This window comes from Pristiophorus japonicus, chromosome 10 (assembly GCF_044704955.1).
Source record: "Pristiophorus japonicus isolate sPriJap1 chromosome 10, sPriJap1.hap1, whole genome shotgun sequence".
NCBI classification, from domain to species: domain Eukaryota; kingdom Metazoa; phylum Chordata; class Chondrichthyes; family Pristiophoridae; genus Pristiophorus; species Pristiophorus japonicus.
In genome coordinates this window covers 107,727,089-107,747,895 of record NC_091986.1, presented here as the reverse complement: position 1 = coordinate 107,747,895, position 20,807 = coordinate 107,727,089, and the positions used below count along the sequence as shown (strand labels likewise).

At 45.2% G+C, this 20,807-nt stretch overlaps 1 protein-coding gene across 3 annotated transcripts in view; it reads left to right on the top strand.

Moving 5' to 3' along the window:
- LOC139275058 (protocadherin Fat 3-like) overlaps nt 1-20,807 on the top strand; it is a 941,319-nt gene that overhangs the window by 204,901 nt on the left and 715,611 nt on the right. For all 3 annotated transcript variants that reach the window (XM_070891994.1, XM_070891992.1, XM_070891993.1), the window contains exon 2: nt 12,554-15,871. In XM_070891994.1, coding sequence (XP_070748095.1) covers nt 12,554-15,871 — 3,318 coding nt within the window. The remainder of the gene's footprint in view (nt 1-12,553; nt 15,872-20,807) is intronic.

Here is a 20,807-nt window from a genome sequence, read left to right as displayed (position 1 = left end):
ATCAATCAAAAAAAATTAAAAAATAATTTAAAAAAAAACACTCAAATAAAAAATTATTTCTACTCACCTACTGCAGCACCGGGGAGAAGAGAGGAGTGGGGGTGGGGGGGCGCGAGAAGAAGAACGGAGGGTGGGGGATTGGGGTAGAGAAGAAGAACAGGGAGGGAGGAGAGAAGAATAACAATAATGGGAGGGGGGGAGGATCAAGAAGACGATGAAGCCGGGCTGCCGCCGAGGACTTCGAACGGGGCCCGCATGCAGCCGATGCCGGGCTGCCGCTGACGCAGATGACTTTTCAGGCGGGCCACGCCTCAGCGAGATGCGGGGTGGGGCCCCGCCACTGGGCCCCACCGAAGGCTTCGGGCAGAGCCCGCACGCAGCAGATGCCGGGCTGCAGCCGACTCGTCGGGCAGGGCCCGCCCCCAGCGAGAGGCCACGGGCCCTGCTGTCCTGCTTCAGGTGGGGCCCGCCCCCAGCGAGAGGCCACGGGCCCTGTTGTCCTGCTTCAGGTGGGGCCCGCCCCCAGCGAGAGGCCACGGGCCCTGCTGTCCTGCTTCAGGTGGGGCCCGCCCCCAGCGAGAGGCCACGGGCCCTGCTGTCCTACTTCAGGTGGGGCCGCCCTCGGCGAGAGGCCACGGGCCCTGCTGTCCTGCTTCAGGTGGGGCCCGCCCCCAGCGAGAGGCCACGGGCCCTGCTGTCCTGCTTCAGGTGGGGCCCGCCCCCAGCGAGAGGCCACGGGCCCTGCTGTCCTGCTTCAGGTGGGGCCGCCCCCAGCGAGAGGCCACGGGCCCTGCTGTCCTGCTTCAGGTGGGGCCCGCCCCCAGCGAGAGGCCACGGGCCCTGCTGTCCTGCTTCAGGTGGGGCCCGCCCCCAGCGAGAGGCCACGGGCCCTGCTGTCCTGCTTCAGGTGGGGCCCGCCCCCAGCGAGAGGCCACGGGCCCTGCTGTCCTGCTTCAGGTGGGGCCCGCCCCCAGCGAGAGGCCACGGGCCCTGCTGTCCTGCTTCAGGTGGGGCCGCCCTCAGCGAGAGGCCACGGGCCCTGCTGTCCTGCTTCAGGTGGGGCCCGCCCCCAGCGAGAGGCCACGGGCCCTGCTGTCCTGCTTCAGGTGGGGCCCGCCCCCAGCGAGAGGCCACGGGCCCTGCTGTCCTGCTTCAGGTGGGGCCCGCCCCCAGCGAGAGGCCGGGCGGGCGGGCCCCGCTGCCGAGTTAAGATGATTCAGGCCACTCGGCCCGGGATAGGGGCGACGTCCCTTCGGCCTGGGATAGGGTCATCGGCCCGGTGACAGGACGCGCTGGGAGGGCCGGGAGCTACTGTGCACGCGCGCAGCCTCCACTGCACACACGCGCAGCTGCCGGCACTGCTTTTGATGCAGGGCTGTAGCTCCGCCCCCAGCAGCTCCTGCTGCGCCACGCCGAGGTGGAACTGGGCCTACAGCTATCGGAGAATCGCGAAGTAAATATTCGGCGCAATTTTTGTTCTATAAATTAGGTGGGCCTCTCTGATGTGCGCCATTCTAGCGGGTGTCCAAAACGTGAGCCCATAATCACATGCTACCGATCCTATTACTAATTTAACCATTTTGCGCTGCAAATGAAATTTCAGAAAGCATGCTACATGAGACAAGTACTTTTCTCTGTTTGTTTAAAGAAAGACAAGTTACATACATTATACAATGATTAAACTATTTGTAATACTTCATCTGCCTGAGACTTAACTATATTTCAAAATCTGCAATTAAAATTCAACCTCAGTGAATTTCTGGATGTCATACCAGAAAGACTAACCACGCAGATGAGCATTAAAAAAAATGGCCTTGAGGGCTGAACATGTGTTCCCGGCCCACCTGTACAATGTTAAACACTGCATGATGATGAAATACTATCCTTCAAATTTGGGGAAAAAAAGCAGATTTTCTCCCAAATGATGATTTCTCCGAGAACACAAACCCATTCCTCTCATTTCTGCAGATCCATTTAACTTCACTCATTTGCCTGTTGGATTTCAGTTTAACTCTCATGACAACTAACAGATCAAAAGATTTGATTCAGACGTTTAACTGTGTCATTTTGTTGGGGTATTTCAACAACGCAATGGCTGCTTCGCTATCTGACTGACATGTCTAAATGAAAGTCGTTCCTAGGTACTAAATCTGAAGCCAACAAATCACTCCCAGCTCACCACTTTGTTGTGGCCTCAGTTGGAAACCCTTCAAGTTCAGCATGAAGTAAAGAGGTGTTCAAAATCATGAAGGGTTTTGATGGTGTAAATAAAAAGAAAGGGGCCGATATTCAGTGGTTACCACTAGCCAATAACGCCCCGGAGAGGCGAACCTCATCGCAAACAGGTTAGCGGCGGTGTTCGGCAATGTCATCGCCTGCTGCAAACTTTGGTTGAGTTTTTACAGCGCCGCAAAGAAGTACCACCTCATCTACTACCGCCAGGGAAATCATGACGTCCATACGCATCTAGCGCCGGTGACACGATTTTCGTTTTTTACCGGCTGGCGGGAAACTCACCACAAAAGGTTGCCATTCACAAGTCAAGGTTACGATGCCGGGGTGGTCTATAACAGGAGTAGCAACCGGGGCACCGGGGTTGCGGTGAGTGTTACATATTCTCTTCACAGAGTGTGTAGGTGTTGCCATGCTGCGGCTGCTGAGTACTTGCCTTGATGACTACCATTTCGGCAACATTGATGGGTTCCATTTCGGATCCATTGCCAAGTAGCATCTCGCTGTTCCCTTCAGCAACTTAATGGGGGTAGTGCTGGCACACCATGTCGTGCTGCAGCGACTACTTCGAAGGTGCCACAGACGTCAGGGCAGGATGCCTTACGGCCCTCAGGGTTTACCCTGCTCATTCTTTGTATCTTGATATGTATTAGGAGCAGTGCATAAGAAGGCTGCAGTTCCACAAGGAGGTGGTCGCGGAGCTCTGCGACCTCCTGCACAGACCTTGAAGCTGAAATCAACACCAGGACCTTGCTGTCAGTGCCAGTGGAAGTGACAGTAGTGCTGAACTTCTATGCTACCAGGTCCTTCCAGGCTCCTGTAGGCGATATATGCAACATCTCACAGCTTGCAGTACATTGCTGCATTTGCCAGATGACCGACGCTCTCTACAGCAGACGAATGGACTACATAAAGTTCAGCATGTCCAGGGAGAACCAGGATCTGCGCTCCTATGGTTTCGCCAGGATCGCGATCTTCCCCACGGTTCGGGGGGCCATTGATTGTATGCATGTGGCATTGTGGGCCCCACCCCACAATGGAGAGGCTTTTCGCAATCGCAAGGGCTACCACTCCCTCAATGTCCAGTTGGTGTGTGACCACTGGCAGATGATCCTCACTGTGAATGCCCGCCCTCCTGACAGCTGCCACGATGCCTTCATCCTGTGGGAGAGCAGTATACCACGACTGTTCCAGCCACCGCATGAAGGATGTGGCTGGCTGCTTGGCGACAAAAGATATGGTCTCGCCACCTGGCTGATGATTCCTCTCTGCCACCCCTGCCGAGTAGCGCCACAACCACACTACAACCAGGACCACGATAGAGCAAACTATCGGGGTTCTAAAGCAGCGTTTCCGCTGACTTGACTGCACTGGAGGGACATTTCAATACACCCTTGATGGTGTCCCTTTTCACCATTGTGTACTCCATGCTGCACAACCTGGCCAAAATGAGGGGCCAGCCATTGCCACCAGGCACCTCAGGAGGATGAGGACGAAGACGAGAAGCATCAGCCACAGAGGAGGCCGCCTGACACTGTTGCTGCTGCAAGGGCTGCTCGTCAGAGACTCATCACGCATCGATTCCAGTAAATGATGCAACACCTGTCGAGTGGCCAGCCTATTCACCTGGCGATGTGCTGAAGACATTGCACCCCTCTCTCCAACCCTCCTTGTATATAAATCGCACCATAATAACGTGACGTTGCAAAATAACCTTTATTAACAACAAGAGTGTGCCGTAAAGAAGCACAACATGGAGCCATCATCAGCAGCAAATTATGAATGAAACTACACTCCTGCAAACAATCACCCAGATGCAAGTGCAACTATGTACACGCCTTAATATTCCAATAAGGTGAACATATATGGCCACGATGCTATCATTGGTTAGTGGGACTTGCGCAGTGATTTACCACCCCTTCCCTTTCCCCCCTCCCACACCTATTGCTCCTCCTCAATGGGGTCTCAGTACCTGCAACAAGGCTGGGTGAAAGTTACTCTGTCGGTGCCACAAACACAACTGATGGCATGGCAGGACGTCCCAAACCAGCTCCAGCCCTGGAAGGCCCGGCTGCAGACTGCGCCACCTCAGCATGGGCGGCAGCAGTCTCGGCTGGATGGGTTGCAGACAGCGGCAGGTGCAAAGGCGGAATGGCAGTGGTGGGAGGCGGAATGATGTCATCCTGAGAGAGGACATCACTTTCCATCTTGACCAACATGCTGCCACTCCCCCGGGGCATCTGGAACAATCTGGGGAGCACCGATTGCTGCCCTGCTTTGGTGCCGTTAGCTCCCTGTTGGACTGTGGGTTCCCAGACACAATGGCAGCAGTCAGCGCTTGCGTGGCATCAAGTTGACTCTGCATCAGAGCAGAGTGAGTCTGCCATCAGGGCAGACTGCGTCTGCATCATAACAGAGCGCATTGATGCCACCACACAATGACGACATGACAGAATGCAGGCCTTGCATGGCTTCGGTCTGGTGTTCAATGGCTACTGCCACATCAGCCATAGCCCACACCATCATGTCTGGGACCGCATGGTCACTTGTGGCTTCCAACATCCGTTGGTATCTACCAAGGATGGGCTCGATGGGCAGCAAGTGCAAATGTTGAGGCGGACTCGTTCATCCTCACATCAAGTGCATTGAGGCTCTCGGACATCCTTGCCAATGCCACCCAACAGATCGCTGTGCATCGGCAATGATTGTCTTGCAACAACCTCCAGCTCGGATTCTTCATCAGAGTGCTGTTGAGCGTCATTCAGGTGCGCACTCACTCTCAGGAGCTGGCCCCTGATTTTTCCCTCCCCCGTGGCATTATTCTAAGCCACTAGGTCCTGGAGCATCACCCACCTCCAACTCCCCGACCACGCCCTCCTCAACTGAGGTGGTGTCCCCGCTCGCTTAGGCCGCTGGCTCCTCAGTCACTGGCAGTGAGGTGTCCTCCTACTCGTCTCCACCATCACCGGCATTGGACGGCTCATGTACAGGCTCCTGGGCCCTTCTTCATCTGAAATTACAAAGCCAGAGAAGAGTGGTGACCTGCAGGGGAAGGGGCCAGGACTGGGAGAGGCGTTCTGAAATGCCAGTCTCATGGAACATGGGGAAGGATTGTGGTGTCAGAGTGAAGTGGTCCGTTAGAGGATGCAAAGGTCCTCAATATACCGTGACTGTTCCGAAGGGGCTCGGCCTCACCCATGGCCACCGCAGCAACTTGTGCGCCCATGAGAGCCGAAACACATTCCTCCATCACATTGAGGGCCTGGAGGTCAGGATCCCCTCCTCCAGTCCCCATCTGTTCGTGCTGGTTATGCGCTGGCCAGGCCTGCAAGAAGAAACACAACATCTGAGTTAGTGTCCTTCTATCAGTCTATCTGAGGTGCCTTACGTAGTTGAGTAGATGTTACTGTATCAGAGTCTACACAGGTCGATGTAATTTAAAATAGCTGCGCGCACTAGGTGTGGCAATGATGGTATGTGGGGGCCAGCACCTAACAGTTAAGGTGAGGCTACCATCTTCCACATGCATTTGGAGATTGAGGTAACAAGACCAGGGGTGGGTCTCAACAACTGAGCAGGAATGTTAGGTGTGCATGCAGGCCCAGGGAGTGGCTAAGACTGCAAATGCGAATTTTGCATCTGTGCTCACTCACGAAGAACATGGGGTCCGACACATACTATTCAGGGGAGACTGCAAACACCAGACATTGAGCTCAGAGCATTGCATGCTAAGGTTCATGTAAAAGATACTCACCCTTAATATCCACGTCAAGTCGTTGAACTTTTCCCTGCATTGGGTGGCTGTCCTGGGCACCGTGCTTCTTGCAGACACGATCTGTGCAACTTCCCTCCACAATATGCGGTACGCTTGCGGCTGTGACTCCTGCCAGTCTCGCTCCTCAACAATTCACGTTGCCTCTCCACACCATCCAGGAGTGCAACAATGGCGGCGTCGGAGAACTGATGAGCTCTCGCCTCTGCCATCTTCCCCCTCTCAGTAAGAGAACGTAGGCAGCGAAGATAAGCATGCGGCACTGCCGTATCATATCACTACCTCAATTGATTCCAGATGGCGCCAGTATGTCTCTTGCAGATTTTACCGGCCCACTTATCGATGTTTAGTGCCTCAAGAGTAGCGTGTAAGACCTGATTTACTGCTCCAATCCCAACTTCAGGCGGTAAAACTGAATTTCGCGGTTGGCGGCGATAATTACCGGCTGGTCGTAAAATCACCGACCAGGTGGTGTTACTGCCTCTAACTGGGCGATACCGAATCCACCCCAAACTGTTTCCATTGGCAGAAAGGTTGGCAGCCAGAAGACACAGATTTAAGGTAATTGGCAAAAGAACCAGAGGCAAAATGAGTAGAATGTTTTTTACGCAGCGATTTGTTATGATCTGGATTGTACTGCCGGAAAGGATGATAGAAGATAATTCAGCTATAATTTTCAAAAGAGAATTAGGTAAATACTTGAAAGGGAAAAAATTGCAGGGCAATGGGGAAAAGGACAGGGGACTAATTGGATCGCTCCTTCACAGCGCACAGACATGATCGGTCGAATGGCCTCCATCTGTGCTGTATCATTTTATGATTTTTTTTGATAAAGGTACATTATGCACCAATTTTGGGTCAGTTTTACAAAACTGATGACATGGCACTGTTTCAAAATATGTGTAGTACAGCCAGTAGAATGAGAGTTGAAATGTTTCATTAACTCATTCCATCAGTGCTACTATTGTGCTGACGCTTGCTATAACTACAGCACCGCAGCAACTCTGTATAGCTGCAATAGGGACCTTGTTTGGCATTCTCCCAGAACCAAGAACTGCAGTGGGAATGGTGCCAATTGGTGACTTTATTAGGGAAACTAGTGAATGAATTAATTCTATGGTTGGATTAGTGTAGCAGTACTGGAGATAGTGGTCGCTTCCAGGTTTATGCGAATGTGTTTTGGATAAATTGATTGAGAATTCTGGATAGGTAAGAATGGAATGTTTAGGCTTGGAATGTATTGGTGCTTTTTTGGGGAATAAAAGACTAACAAGCTAAGTTCTCTTTTGTGGATAATATACATTTTATATGTGCAGACTGGAGGTCAAAGTAAAAAGTGCACCATATTTATCTTCGCAAAGGACATCCACTGTGTTTTTGTGTGCATATTGTTTTGCAAATGTAAGCTTTGACAGAATTAAAGTAGGTTTAGTTTTAATGTAATTGCATTATCTTCAGAGTTCAGTGTAAATTAACTCTTTGCTATTTTAACAGTATTTGAAATTATTTTCATGTTCAAGATGAGCCAAAAACCATGAAATCATTTAAGAAACTGTTGCATGCTGTGTTGTGAAGAGGGGGACAGGGGTGGAGAGAGAACTCAAGGTATTTTATGAGCTACGATGAGCTAAAGGACCTTCCTTATTTGTAACTATCTTGTGATCTGCTTTAAGCTAAACCTTCCTCTTCCTCTGCAGTTTTGACCATTTCAGCCATGGTGTTTGCAATGGAGGGCTATTGAAGAAAACTAAACTTTTCAGAATCCTTTGCAAACTACAAATACATGATAAATTATTTGGTAGTTGCAGGTCAAAAACAATGGGGGTGAAATTGCCCCTTTTTTATAGCCCCATTAGTGCCTCCGGAGGGCAGTGACCCCTCTCGGTGTAGTGCTTAAAGGGGATGGCGCCAACATCCCGGGCCACCGTCTTTTTTGTCAGCCGACTCTCGGGTCGGCTTGACGATGGTAGCTCTAGCATGGTCGTTGTCTTTGGTGCCGGGCTGCTGGCCCGGTTGCACACTGTCCTGGTGGCCCACTGGAGGATATCAGAGGCCATGCAGAGTCTGCAGCGGCCCTTCCCTTTAACATAACATAAGAACATAAGAAATAGGAACAGGAGTAGGCCATACGGCCTCTCGAGCCTGCTCTGCCATTCAATAAGATCATGGCGAATCTGATCATGGACTCAGCTCCACTTCCCTGCCCGCTCCTCATAACCCCTTATCCCCTTATCATTCAAGAACCTGTCTATTTCTGTCTTAAATTGATTCAACGTCCCAGCTTCCACAGCTCTCTGAGGCAGTGAATTCCACAGATTTACAACCCTCAGAGAAGAAATTTCTCCTCATCTCAGTTTTAAATGGGCGGCCCCTTATTCCAAGATGACACCCTCTAGTTCTAGTCGCCCCCATCAGTGAAAACGTCCTCTTTGCATCGACCTTGTCAAGCCCCCTTATAATCTTATACATTTCGATAAGATCACTTCTCATTCTTCTGAATTCCAATGAGTAGAGGCTACTCAACCTCTCTTCATAAGTCAACCCCCTCATCTCCGGAATCATCCTAGTGAACCTTCTCTGAACTGCCTCCAAAGCAAGTATATCCTTTCGTAAATATGGAAACCAAAACTGCATGCAGTATTCCAGGTGTGGCGTCACCAAGACTTCCCTGCTTTTATACTCAATCCCCTTTGCAATAAAGGCCAAGATTCCATTGGCCTTCCTGATCACTTGCTGTACCTGCATACTATTCTTTTGTGTTTCATGCACAAGTACCCCCAGGTCCCACTGTACTACAACACTTTGCAATCTTTCTCTATTTAAATAATAACTTGCTCTTTGATTTTTTCTGCCAAAGTGCATGATCTCACACTTTCCAACATTATACTCCATCTACCAAATTTTTGCTCATTCACTTAGCCTGTCTATGTCCTTTTACAGATTTTTTTGTGTCCTCCTCACACATTGCTTTTCCTCCCATCATTGTATCGTCAGCAAACTTGGCTACGTCACTCAGTCCCTTCTTCCAAATCATTAATATAGATTGTAAATAGTTGGGGTCCCAGCACTGCTCCCTGCGGCACCACACTAGTTATGATTGCCAACCAGAGAATGAACCATTTATCCCGACTCTCTGTTCTCTTTTAGTTAGCCAATCCTCTATCCATGCTAATATGTTACCCCCAACACCGTGAACTTTTATCTTGTGTAGTAACCTTTTATGTGGCACCTTACAAATGCCTTCTGGAAGTCCAAATACACCACATCTACTGGTTCCCCTTTATCCACCCTGTTCGTTACATCCTCAAAGAATTCCAGCGAATTTGTCAAACATGACTTCCCCTTCATAAATCCATGCTGACTCTGCCTGACTGAATTTTGCTTTTCCAAATGTCCTGCTACTGCTTCTTTAATAATGGACTCCAACATTTTCCCAACCACAGATGTTAGGCTCACTGGTCTACAGTTTCCTGCTTTTTGTCTGCCTCCTTTTTAAAATAGGGGCGTTACATTTGCAGTTTTCCAATCTGCTGGGACCTCCCCAGAATCCAGTGAGTTTTGGTACATTACAACCAGTGCATCCACAATCCGTGCCGCTACTTCTCTTAAGACCCTAGGATGCAAGCCACCAGGTCCAGGGGATTATCTGCTTTAGTCCCATTATCTTACTGAGTACCACCTCCTTAGTGATTGTGATTGTGTTAAGTTCCTCCCCCCCCCCCCCCCCCCCCCCCCATAGCCCCTTGACTATCCACTGTTGAAATATTGTTAGTGTCCTCTACCGTAAAGACTGATACAAAATATTTGTTCAGAGTTTCTGCGATCTCCATGTTCCCCATTACTAATTCCCCGGTCTTGTCCTCTAAAGGACCAACATTTACTTTAGCCAGTCTTTTCCTTTTTATATACCTATAGAAACTCTTGCTATCTGTTTTTATATTTCGTGCTAGTTTACTTTCATAGTCTTATCTTCCCTTTCTTAATCAATTTCTTAGTCATTCTTTGCTGGCTTTTAAAAGCTTCCCAATCTTCCTGTTCTCCCACTAGTTTTGACCACTTTGTATGCTCTTGTTTTTAATTGGATACTGTCCTTTCTTTAGTTAGCCATGGATGGCTATCTTTTCTCTTACACCCTTTCCTCCTCACTGGAATATATTTTTCTTGAGAGTTGTGAAATATCCGCTTAAATATACACCACTGTTCATCAACCGTCCTTGAGCTGTCTGTAATGCTGCTTTGCTGCTCCCGAGTTGGGTTGTTGCTTAAGGCTCAAACGCCCTGCGCTTGCGATCTATTAGCTCTTGGATCTCCTGATCATTCTCATCAAACCAGTCCTGGTGTTTCCTGGTTGAGTGACCAAGCGTCTCTTTGCAGGCACTGGTTATGGAGGCCTGGCGGCAGATCAAATGCTGTGGGAATTCTGCATCTCAGGGTCATCAAGGCACGCCAGGTTAGCTGTGATGCGTTGCCTGTATAGGGCTCTCTTAACTGGGTCATTAAATGCCCCGGCATTGACTCTTTTGCAGCACTGCTTTTGCTGCCACCTCCGCTTTGGGACTATGTTGATGTCAATGATGGATCGGATTAGGCGGTGGTCCGTCTAGCAGTCGTCAGCTCCTGTCATGGTGCGGGTGATGCACACATCCTTGCGATCCCTGGCTTGGATGATGACATAGTCGAGCATAGTCCATCATGCTGCCAAATCCCACAGTCCCACTACAGTACTGCCAAACTCCAGAACCTCACCCCCTCTCCAGTTCGATGAAAACCTGGGAGCATTCCCTATTGTTAACAAAATCCAGTGTCATCCTTAGTGCTACCAAAGCAAAGGATCAACCTCAGTACAGCCAACCTCAACTGTCCCCATCCAGCACTGCTAAATATCAGATATCTAGGTCCAACAGCTACATCATGGATATAATTTAAGCTATGTGGAGCACTTGACTCCCCACCCCAGTAGCGCCCTGGTTACCGCCCCCAAAGGAAGTGGAGCGCAGGAAATTGCACTCCGCTTCCTTTCAGGGGCGGTAAGGGAAATTCCATGTGAGGCGCTAAATGTCCTGGCCACAGATGGTTACCGTCCCAATCGGGGCGCAGGGCAATTTCACCCTCAATATTTCTTAATTTTCAACATATACATTCACTGAATTAAGTAAGAAAGTTTAATATTCTTGCAAACAGTGTGTTTTTTTTCATCACAGTAAACATTTCTATTTTGCGAGTGATTAGTTTTAACAGCTGTAATGTACATATTCAAAACATGCCAGTGCTACTGCTATCTGCTGTCTAGTATCTGAGACAAAATAAAATGGGGAACCAGTAACTAGCACTTACTTTTAGAGTGGAAGCAAGTCTTTCTCGATTTTGAGGGACTGCCTATAATGATTTAACAACATCAGGGAAGGTTCAGGTATTGCCATACACTGTTTAAAAAATACAAATTAATAATTAACATGGTTAGTTAATCAATGTAGGAATGCGATTGATGCCAGGATGGTGTATTTCAAACTGTTACTTTGTACTGGTATATAAATTTACCCCACTTGATACTTAACAATGAATGAGAGTCCTTGCATATGATTCAATTACATAAACTGTAATAACAGAATATCCAAATGCATTTGCCACTTCAAATACTCAATGCAAACTATATAAATTCTGCTCATTTTCCATTTTATTTGTACTTCAAAGAGTAATTTCCATTGTTTTTTGCCCAAGGCTACATTACTTCTTTTTACTACGATATTTATCAATTATTTTCTTTTATCATTAAAAGGACAAGTGTTTATAGGTCACCTAAATGTGTTTGAATGAGGGTTGCAGTCGCATTTAAAATTCAGGAAAATGTGCCTGGAAGTCACAACTAATATTGGTAATCCACTCACTTTGAATATTTAGTCCTAAATTTGAACAGAGCATTCAGGCCTCTGTTTTGAAAAAAAAAGCATCCTCAGACGATGCCTTTATAATAACATAAATTAAAAGAAAATAAATGATTCCCATAAAGCCTGTCTTCTATTTTGGGCAATACTTACAATGTGAAATAAAAACAGATAATGCTGGAATGGTCAGATCAGCCATGATCTTATTAAATGGCAGAGCAGGCTTGAGGGGCCAGGTGGCTTCTGCTCCTATTATTTATGTTCTTATGAAATATTCAGCAGGTCAGGCAACATCTGTGGAGAGAGAAACAGAGTTAACATTTCAGGTTGATGACCCTTCATCAGAACTGGAAAATGTAACAGGTTTTTAAGCAAGTGTAGGGGTGGGGAAAGGGGCGAAGAGAAGGAAAGATGTGAAGTTCTGTTGAAAACACTAATAGTTACACACTGTGTTTAGTGATTGCATTATAGTTCATCCCATGGTTAAAGCACATTTTCAAAGCCTACATCAATCTTGTTAATTAAATGAGTAATTAGTAGATTACCACCCCTCTTGCTCAAAAGATTAAAATTCTAAGTAGAAATGTGGTTCTAAACAATAGAGTGACCATTGTGTAAATTACCCTTGTTCATAACCTTTCTTTTGTTTTCTATCTCTAACTGTTAGAATGGAAGAATGATGGGATGGATCTAAATATGGGCTGTGGGGCAGGCTTGCCACTTTCCTTCCTCTGCCTCGCCCTCCTGCTATTCCAGCTCTTTGGATGTAGTTGTCAGGGTCACCAGTTTCAAGAACCAGCATTGTCTACAACCTTCCAGTTTACACATTCCCTGTACAATGCCACTATTTACGAGAACTCTGCTGCAAGGACCTATGCCAACAGTAAAGTTAAAATGGGGATCAGTGTGTCTGATCTATCGTGGGACATTAAATACAGGATTATTTCTGGAGATGAGGACAGCTTCTTTAAAGCAGAAGTTGTTTTATTTGGGGATTTCTGCTTCCTCAGGATAAGGACGAAGGGTGGCAATTCTGCTATATTAAACAGGGAAGTTCAAAACCACTATTTGCTTATTGTGAAAGCTGCAATTAGAGGGGAAGCCTTGGAGGCATGGACAAAAGTGAATATTCAAGTTTTGGATATGAATGATTTGCGGCCTTTATTTTCTCCAACGACATATTCTGTAACAATTCCTGAAAACACGCCGCTGAGAACTAGTATTGCACAAGTGACAGCAACTGATGCAGATATTGGATCAAATGGAGAATTTTATTATTATTTTAAAGAAAGAGTTGACATCTTTGCTGTTCATCCAACTAGTGGCGTAGTCTCCCTAAGTGGTAGATTGAATTATGATGAGATAAACCAATATAACCTGGAGGTTTTAGCCGTGGATCGTGGAATGAAACTTTATGGCAACAATGGAGTAAGCAGTACGGCAAAGCTAGTCATTCATATTGATAGGATCAATGAACATGCCCCAACGCTAAGCGTGGTAACTCACATTCCCTCCTTGCTGGACAGTGATCCTACCTATGCCATTGTGACTGTGGATGACCTGGATGATGGAATAAATGGGGACATTGAATCTATAGCCATTGTGGCAGGCGATCCTTTAGAACAGTTCTATCTTGTTAGAACTGGGTTAGGACGCAAGGAGTACAGGATGAAGGTGGCAAAGACAGTAGACTGGGAAGACTTTCCCTATGGCTATAATCTAACCCTTCAAGCAAAAGATAAGGGAACTCCTCAGAAATTCTCTGCAGTGAAAATTGTACATATTGGAAATCCTGAAGAAAATGAAAGCCAAGTAACTTTTGAAGAAGATGTCTATGAAGTGGAACTGAATGAATTTGCTCCTCCTGGAGTAGTTGTTGTTGCTGTTAAGCTAAAGCCTGAACCACCGAATGTGGAATATAAACTTAGTGCAACTGAAGATGCTTTTAATTTCTACATTAATCCCCGAACTGGCCTGATTACCACAGCACAGCATATAAGCAACTTTGAAAGAGAACATTTTGTGTTGGAAGTGAAGAGCAATGCCAATGAAATGAAAGTACGAGTCATCATAAAGATAGAAGATGCCAATGATCATACTCCAGAATTTCACCAACTATCATACGAGGCATTTATCAACGAGAGCTTGCCTATTGGTAGCAGCGTTTTAGTTGTTTCTGCCACTGACAATGATCAAGGAGAAAATGGATACGTAACATACAGCATCGGCAGCCTGAATCCATTGCCTTTTATAATAAACCAGTTTACTGGTGTCATCAGCAAAAGTGACCAGCTAGATTTTGAGTCTTCACCTCAGAGTTACAGATTTTTTGTTAGGGCCTCAGACTGGGGTTCTCCTTATCGACGTGAGAGTGAAGTAAATGTAACAGTATATGTGGAAAACGTTAATGACAATAAACCCCTGTTTGAAAAAGTGGACTGCCGAGGAGTGATTTCACACGAGTTTCCTGTTGGTGAACAAGTGACTGCTGTTTCAGCTATTGATGTTGATGAACTGGAATTGGTAAAATACAGGATTATATCTGGGAATGAGCTTGGATTCTTTGACCTGAATTCTGACTCTGGTGTGCTTTACTTAACAAAAGCATTGGATAGTGCAAATCCAAAAGATGGACTCTTTTCACTTCAGATAACCGCTACAGATGGAGAGAACTTTGCTGATCCTATGTTTCTTAATATTTCCTTGGTGCACGGTAAACTGCCTGCAAAGGACTATGCATGCAGAGAAACTGGAGCTGCTCAGAAACTAACTGAAAAGTTGATCAAAAGGGCTAAAGTTATCAACAAATCAAAGATGGAGGACTTATTCCTCGATCTCTATTCGATTAACAGGTATTCTCCACAGTTTGATAAATCCTTTCCTTCTGAAATAGCCGTAAAGGAAGACCTTCCAGTTGGCAGTACTATTGTTAAGATCACAGCTTCAGATGCAGATAGTAGCTTCAATGGCAAAATTGTATACACCATCTCTGATGGCAATATTGATAGTTGTTTTAACATTGAAATGGAAACCGGATGGCTAACAATTCTGATGCCAATGGATCGTGAATTAACTGATAAATACATTCTTAACATCACCATTTATGATTTGGGGTCTCCTCCAAAATGTGCCTGGAGGCTGATCACCATCCATATCCAGGATGCTAATGATAATAAGCCTCAGTTTTTGCTGGAGAGTTACTTGGTTAGCATTCCAGAAGATACAGTGATCGGTACAGAAGTAGTTCAGATTGAGGCCACGGATAAAGATTTGGACCGTAACAGTAAAGTAATGTATACACTATTAACAAACACCCATCAATTTGCTATTAATGCCTCAACTGGCATTGTTTATGTGACTGGGTCGCTTGATCGCGAATTAATTACAAACTGTACACTGAAAATAGAAGCCCGTGACCAAGCTGAGAGTGGTCATCAACTGTATTCTGTGGTGGCGTTGAAGATCATTTTTGTTGATGCTAATGACAATGCTCCCCGTTTTGTTCCTTCAAGTTACTTTGTCAAGGTGCTCGAAGATATGCCTGTCAGTGCTGTGGTAACGTGGCTTGAAGCTCATGATCCTGACCTTGGCTTGGGTGGCCAGATACGCTATTCTTTGGGAAATGATTATAATGGGAAGTTTGAAATTGACAGATCCAGTGGAGCTGTACGCCTGTCAAAAGAGCTCGATTTTGAGAAACAGCAGGTCTATAACCTGACAATTCGTGCTAAAGATAAAGGTCGGCCTATATCTTTGTCTTCAGCATCCTTTATAGAAATTGAAGTGGTTGACGTGAATGAAAATCTTTACACACCACAGTTTTTAGAGTTTGCTAAGATGGCATCAGTGAAGGAAAATGCACCAATTGGGACAAGTGTTCTGCAGGTGGCAGCAAAAGATGATGATGCTGGAAGGGATGGAGAGATTCAGTACTCCATTCGGGATGGCAGTGGCCTGGGACGTTTCACTGTAAACGAGGACACAGGTAGGGCTGTGCTCAAAAGTTGAAAATCTTTTATAATTTAAGCTTGTGTGGAATGTGAACTATGGAACATTTATTTCTTAGTTAATTTAAATTAAATTGCATTTATTATAATCTGCTTAAAAAAAAAATTTTGTGGACTGCTACAAAATATTCAAATACTTGTATAACAATAAGTAGTACTAATTTTTTTCAACATGTTTTTGCAGTTACCTGTAAAGTATATCAGACTGAGTAGTAATTATTTAAATATGGACCAAAATTATAATATTTCAAATTGTTGTGTAAGAGTATCTGGGAGAAAAGTAAGTTAAATCTTGTAGATTATCTGTTGAAAAATAGGAGCATATGATTTCTTATAAAGTTCCTGTTTACTTTTGTTGTGTATTATTCATACTTTAAAATGTCTTGGTGTTAATGGATATTTGTTCACAATTAAACTGTTGGTGCACATTTACCATGTCTAGTAATCGTTCAACATTCTCCATAATCGATGGTGCAGTGTAGAGGCTTTTGCTTAATTCTATGCAATTGTGATTGTAAAAGGCATGGGGCAAGAAATTCGGTTTTGCCAAAATTATCGTTATCACACTATCGCTATGGGGGCCATAAATTCAAGGTTTAATTTGCACAACGGTAAAAATCGGTGTTGCACGAGGATTCGCGGCGCAAAACGCGATCCTCGCCAACTTTAGTCCGAGGCCGATATCGCTGCAAGTTGGGCCTAGGGAGGGTGGAAAAACGCCTAAAAAAAAAAAAAATTGCAAAAAACAAAAAGAAATACACACAACATTTACAAGCCACTTATCAAGCGACTCGCTGCAAAAGAATTAAAAAATAAAAACTTTAACTTACCTTTTTTTCATACTTACTGCTGATCCAAGGGCTGCAACGCAGCTTTTTCCTTGGTGTTTTTTTTCGTCCTAAATACAGGTGCGCTCAGAGCCAAATTTTTGGCGAAAGCGATATTTTGAGTCTGCATGGTGGCGCTCCTCCCTCCAGCGGTATTTGAAAAGCACCGCCGCAAAACTTCTCTGAATTTTCCGCTCACTGGGTTTTAGCCAAAAAAAGTGTAATAGTACAAAAAGCCTGGTCGCAAAATCACCGAATTTCTAGCCCATGGTGTAATTTGTATGAATATTTACTATTGAACAATGCATTTGATAGGCATAGTCAGTAGCAAAAAAGGGAACCAAATTACAACAAGGCCTGCTCAGGTGTTCTCAAAATCTGTGAAAGATTGTGGTGTGACACAGGAAATTAAGTAAAGGCTATAATACACACTTGAGGTTTATCTTACAAGCTAGGTATTATACACATTTAGGGCCCAAGTTTCCACACAATAAAAAATGGGCGCCCCTCTGAGCTGGGCGCCCGTTTTTCGCGCCTAAAACGGCGCCGGAAAAAAACCTTGCGATTCTGGAGAGCCCTGCAGCTCCTTGTCTGTTTGGCGCAGCGCCCAGGGGGGCGGAGCCTACACTCGCGCCGATTTTGTAAGTGGGAGGGGGCGGGTACTATTTAAATTAGTTTTTTTCCTGCCGGCAACCCTGCGCGTGTGCGTTGGAGCGTTTGCGCACGCGCAGTGTGAAGGAAACATTGGCACTCGGCCATTTTTGTAGTTCTTTGTAGCTGTTTAATTTTTGAACATTTTTTAATAAAAGCACATTGCCATCAGCACTGAGGCTTCCTGCAGCCTTCTCACTGTCTCCTTCCCACCCGCTGTCGGGAACGTCTTCCTCCCCCCCCCCCCGCTGCGTTCGGGCGGGCGGGCCCGCACTCCCCTCCCTCCCGCTGTCGGGAACATCTTCCTCCCCCCCCCCCCCCCCCCCCCCGCTGCGTTCGGGCGGGCGGGCCCGTACTCCCCTCCCTCCCGCCGTCGGGAATGGCTTCCTCCTCCCCCCCCCTGCCGTCGGGAACGAACGAACGAACTTGTGAGGCTGGCTGAAGCACTTTCACACAGGTACGAAGATGGTTTATTTAATCTTTTCTTTGCTTATAAATGTTTATTCAGGTTGGATTTATTTGTATAAGTATAAATAAGGATTTATTGTAGAATTTAATGACTTCCCTTCCCCCCCCTCCCCCCCACCTCGTTCTGGACGCCTAATTTGTAACCTGCGCCTGATTTTTTAATGTGTAGAACAGGTTTTTTCAGTTCTACAAAAATCTTCACTTGCTCCATTCTAATTTAGTTTGGAGTACGTTTTCACTGTGGAAACTTTGAAATCAGGCGTCAGTGGCCGGACACGCCCCCTTTTGAAGAAAAAATTCTGTTCCAAAGTAGAACTGTTCTACCTGGCTAGAACTGCAGAAAAAAAAATGTGGAGAATTGCTAACTTAGTCCGTTCTCCACCAGTTGCTCCTAAAAATCAGGCGCAAATCATGTGGAAACTTGGGCCCTTAGTTTTACTTTTTTTAGTGCTTATTCCAATAACATAGTGCTGAATTAATAGTTCACTCTGGCTCAACACACATTCAAACTTCATGAAAAAATGCTAAGCACGTTGTGCAGTTGTAGTTGTCTTTTATCAGCGAAACATTGAAATTCCAAACATACTGAATTTAACAGTTCTTTTTGATAGCCAGTTAGTTATATCTTGATTTTTGTTTTGGACAAGGAACTGTTCCTCCATTGTGAAGCTGAGTTCTGCTATGAAGTTTACCCTTGACATTATTCGGTCAACATATGTTATAGTACTAATATAAGCTTTGCCAATCATACTTTGAAAAGCTCCACAGCTGTAAAACACTTTTATACTTTAATGAAGTGTTTTGGACTATTTTATGAATTGTTAGTAGCATTGTGTTGCAAGTTGTCCTGTAAACAGTCTGTTTGGATTTCTTCCTCTTTAAGTACTTGAATACTGAACAATTATTCAGTTGGCCTGAGATGAAAAGCAGTATGTGGCATATTAAATTACTGTGACCTGTACTTTGACAGCTTTTGATTTACAGTTGGTCTGTCTGTCATTTTATGACCCAGGGCTTGGCTTGTGCACAGTTCTTCAACAATGAGTATCCCAGTGGCTGAGTAAGAAGGAATGCCAAAATCAAAATTGTTGTTATAAGTTCTTTCAAAGTTCCATGATTCATGCTGAGCTTTGATTCTTTAAATTTTCTTCACAAAATGCAAGATATGTCTTGAACTATAAAGAGATTTGGATTATAACACTCATGTTTTATTCTAAGCCAGGTCCCATTTAAATGTTATGATTAATGGCAAAGTTGGTATAAGTATTAACCCATTCTTGACTGTTTGCAGAATTCAGTATAATAATTAATAGCCTTCATAAATGTTATTTGAGCAGTGATCTATGTCGCTGTTTAGTCCTTATATCAATGTAAACTGCAGCTTTAATACTGATTATAATTAGACATTTGTGAGTTTAGTTTCTTTACCACCCTTAAAGTTGGCAGGATGTGGAACTGCACTGGGCTCACTGTATATTCTGGGATCCAAGAAACCATATTGAAAATTACTGGGTGGGAAATGCTTAATGTATAAGTGGTAATGTCTGTTTTTATTTCAGTATAGTTTATGAGGCAAACATATTCATACCTACTAAACTAAGGAATGGACTGATTTATTCTTTTTGGATGACATGAAGTGTATTATTGTGTTCATTTTCTGACCATGAAAGAAAGAAAGAACTTGCATTTATAATAGAGCTTTTTACATTCTCAGGACATCCCAAATTGTTTTACAGTCAATTAATTCATTTTAAAATGTAATCATTGTTTTGTAAGCAAGCACAGCAAACAAAGTCCCACAAAATGCAAATAAGATAAATAACCAATGAGTCTATTTTGGTGGTATTGGTTTGAGAGTTGAATATTAGCCAGGAAACTGGGTAAATTGTCCGTTCTTCGAATATGCCATGGGATCTTTTAAGTGCACCTGTAGTCAGAAGCTGTTTTAATATTGACACCATTTAATTCAGATTTTGAGAGAGCTGTGTCTGCGAGCTGGTTCCTGGTGTTTATAATTCTAAATTGAACTCCCTAATCCTGGTGGCAAACTCATAGGCTCACAAAAAGCTGGATCTATGAGTCAGCTGCTAGATAAGAGAGATGGATTTAGCAGTACAAATGTCGGGAACATTGCTCATAGGCATTGACCTCCTGCAATCCAAATTAATACTGTGCCAATCGATATGCAGCTAGAATCGAATTCATCTTTGTCAGTAATATCTAGCAGTTTTTTTTAACCTATTTAAAAAAAAAAATCAAGACCTACAGTGATCAATTCGACCTGAACGAAGCTCCCACTGAGTTCACTGCATATCAATGGATCTGTGCTGTTGATTGAGAAACACTGCTGTACAGCAACTATTAAATAATGATTTTCATTTGAAATAGAAACATAGAAATTTACAATGCAGAAGGAGGCCATTCCGGCCCATCGTGTTCGCGCCAGCCAACAAACAACCACATGGCCCTTGGTCAGCAGCCCTAAAGGTTACATATAAATCTATGAACAATGACGGAAAGGCAAAGAGCACCCAGCCCAACCAATCCACCTCGCCATAACTGCGACCAATCCCTTATACTAAAACATTCTACACTCCACCCCAATCGGAGCCATGTGATCTCCTGGGAGAGGCAAAAACCAGATTAAAAACCCAGACCAATTTAGGGAGAAAAATCTGGGAAAATTCCTCTCCAACCCATTCAGGTGATCGAAACTAGTCCAGGAGATCATCCTGGCCGTATTCTATTCCCTGCAATACTTACCATTATATCTGCTCCGTCCAACAAAAGGTCATCCAGTCTAATCCCAATTACCAGCTCTAGGTCCGTAACCCTGCAGGTTGTTACACTTTAAGTGCCCATCCAACCACCTCTTAAAAGTGGTGAGGGTTTCTGCATCCACCACTCTTCAAGACAGCGAGTTCCAGATCCCCACAACCCTCTGCATAAAGAAGCCCCTCTTCAAATC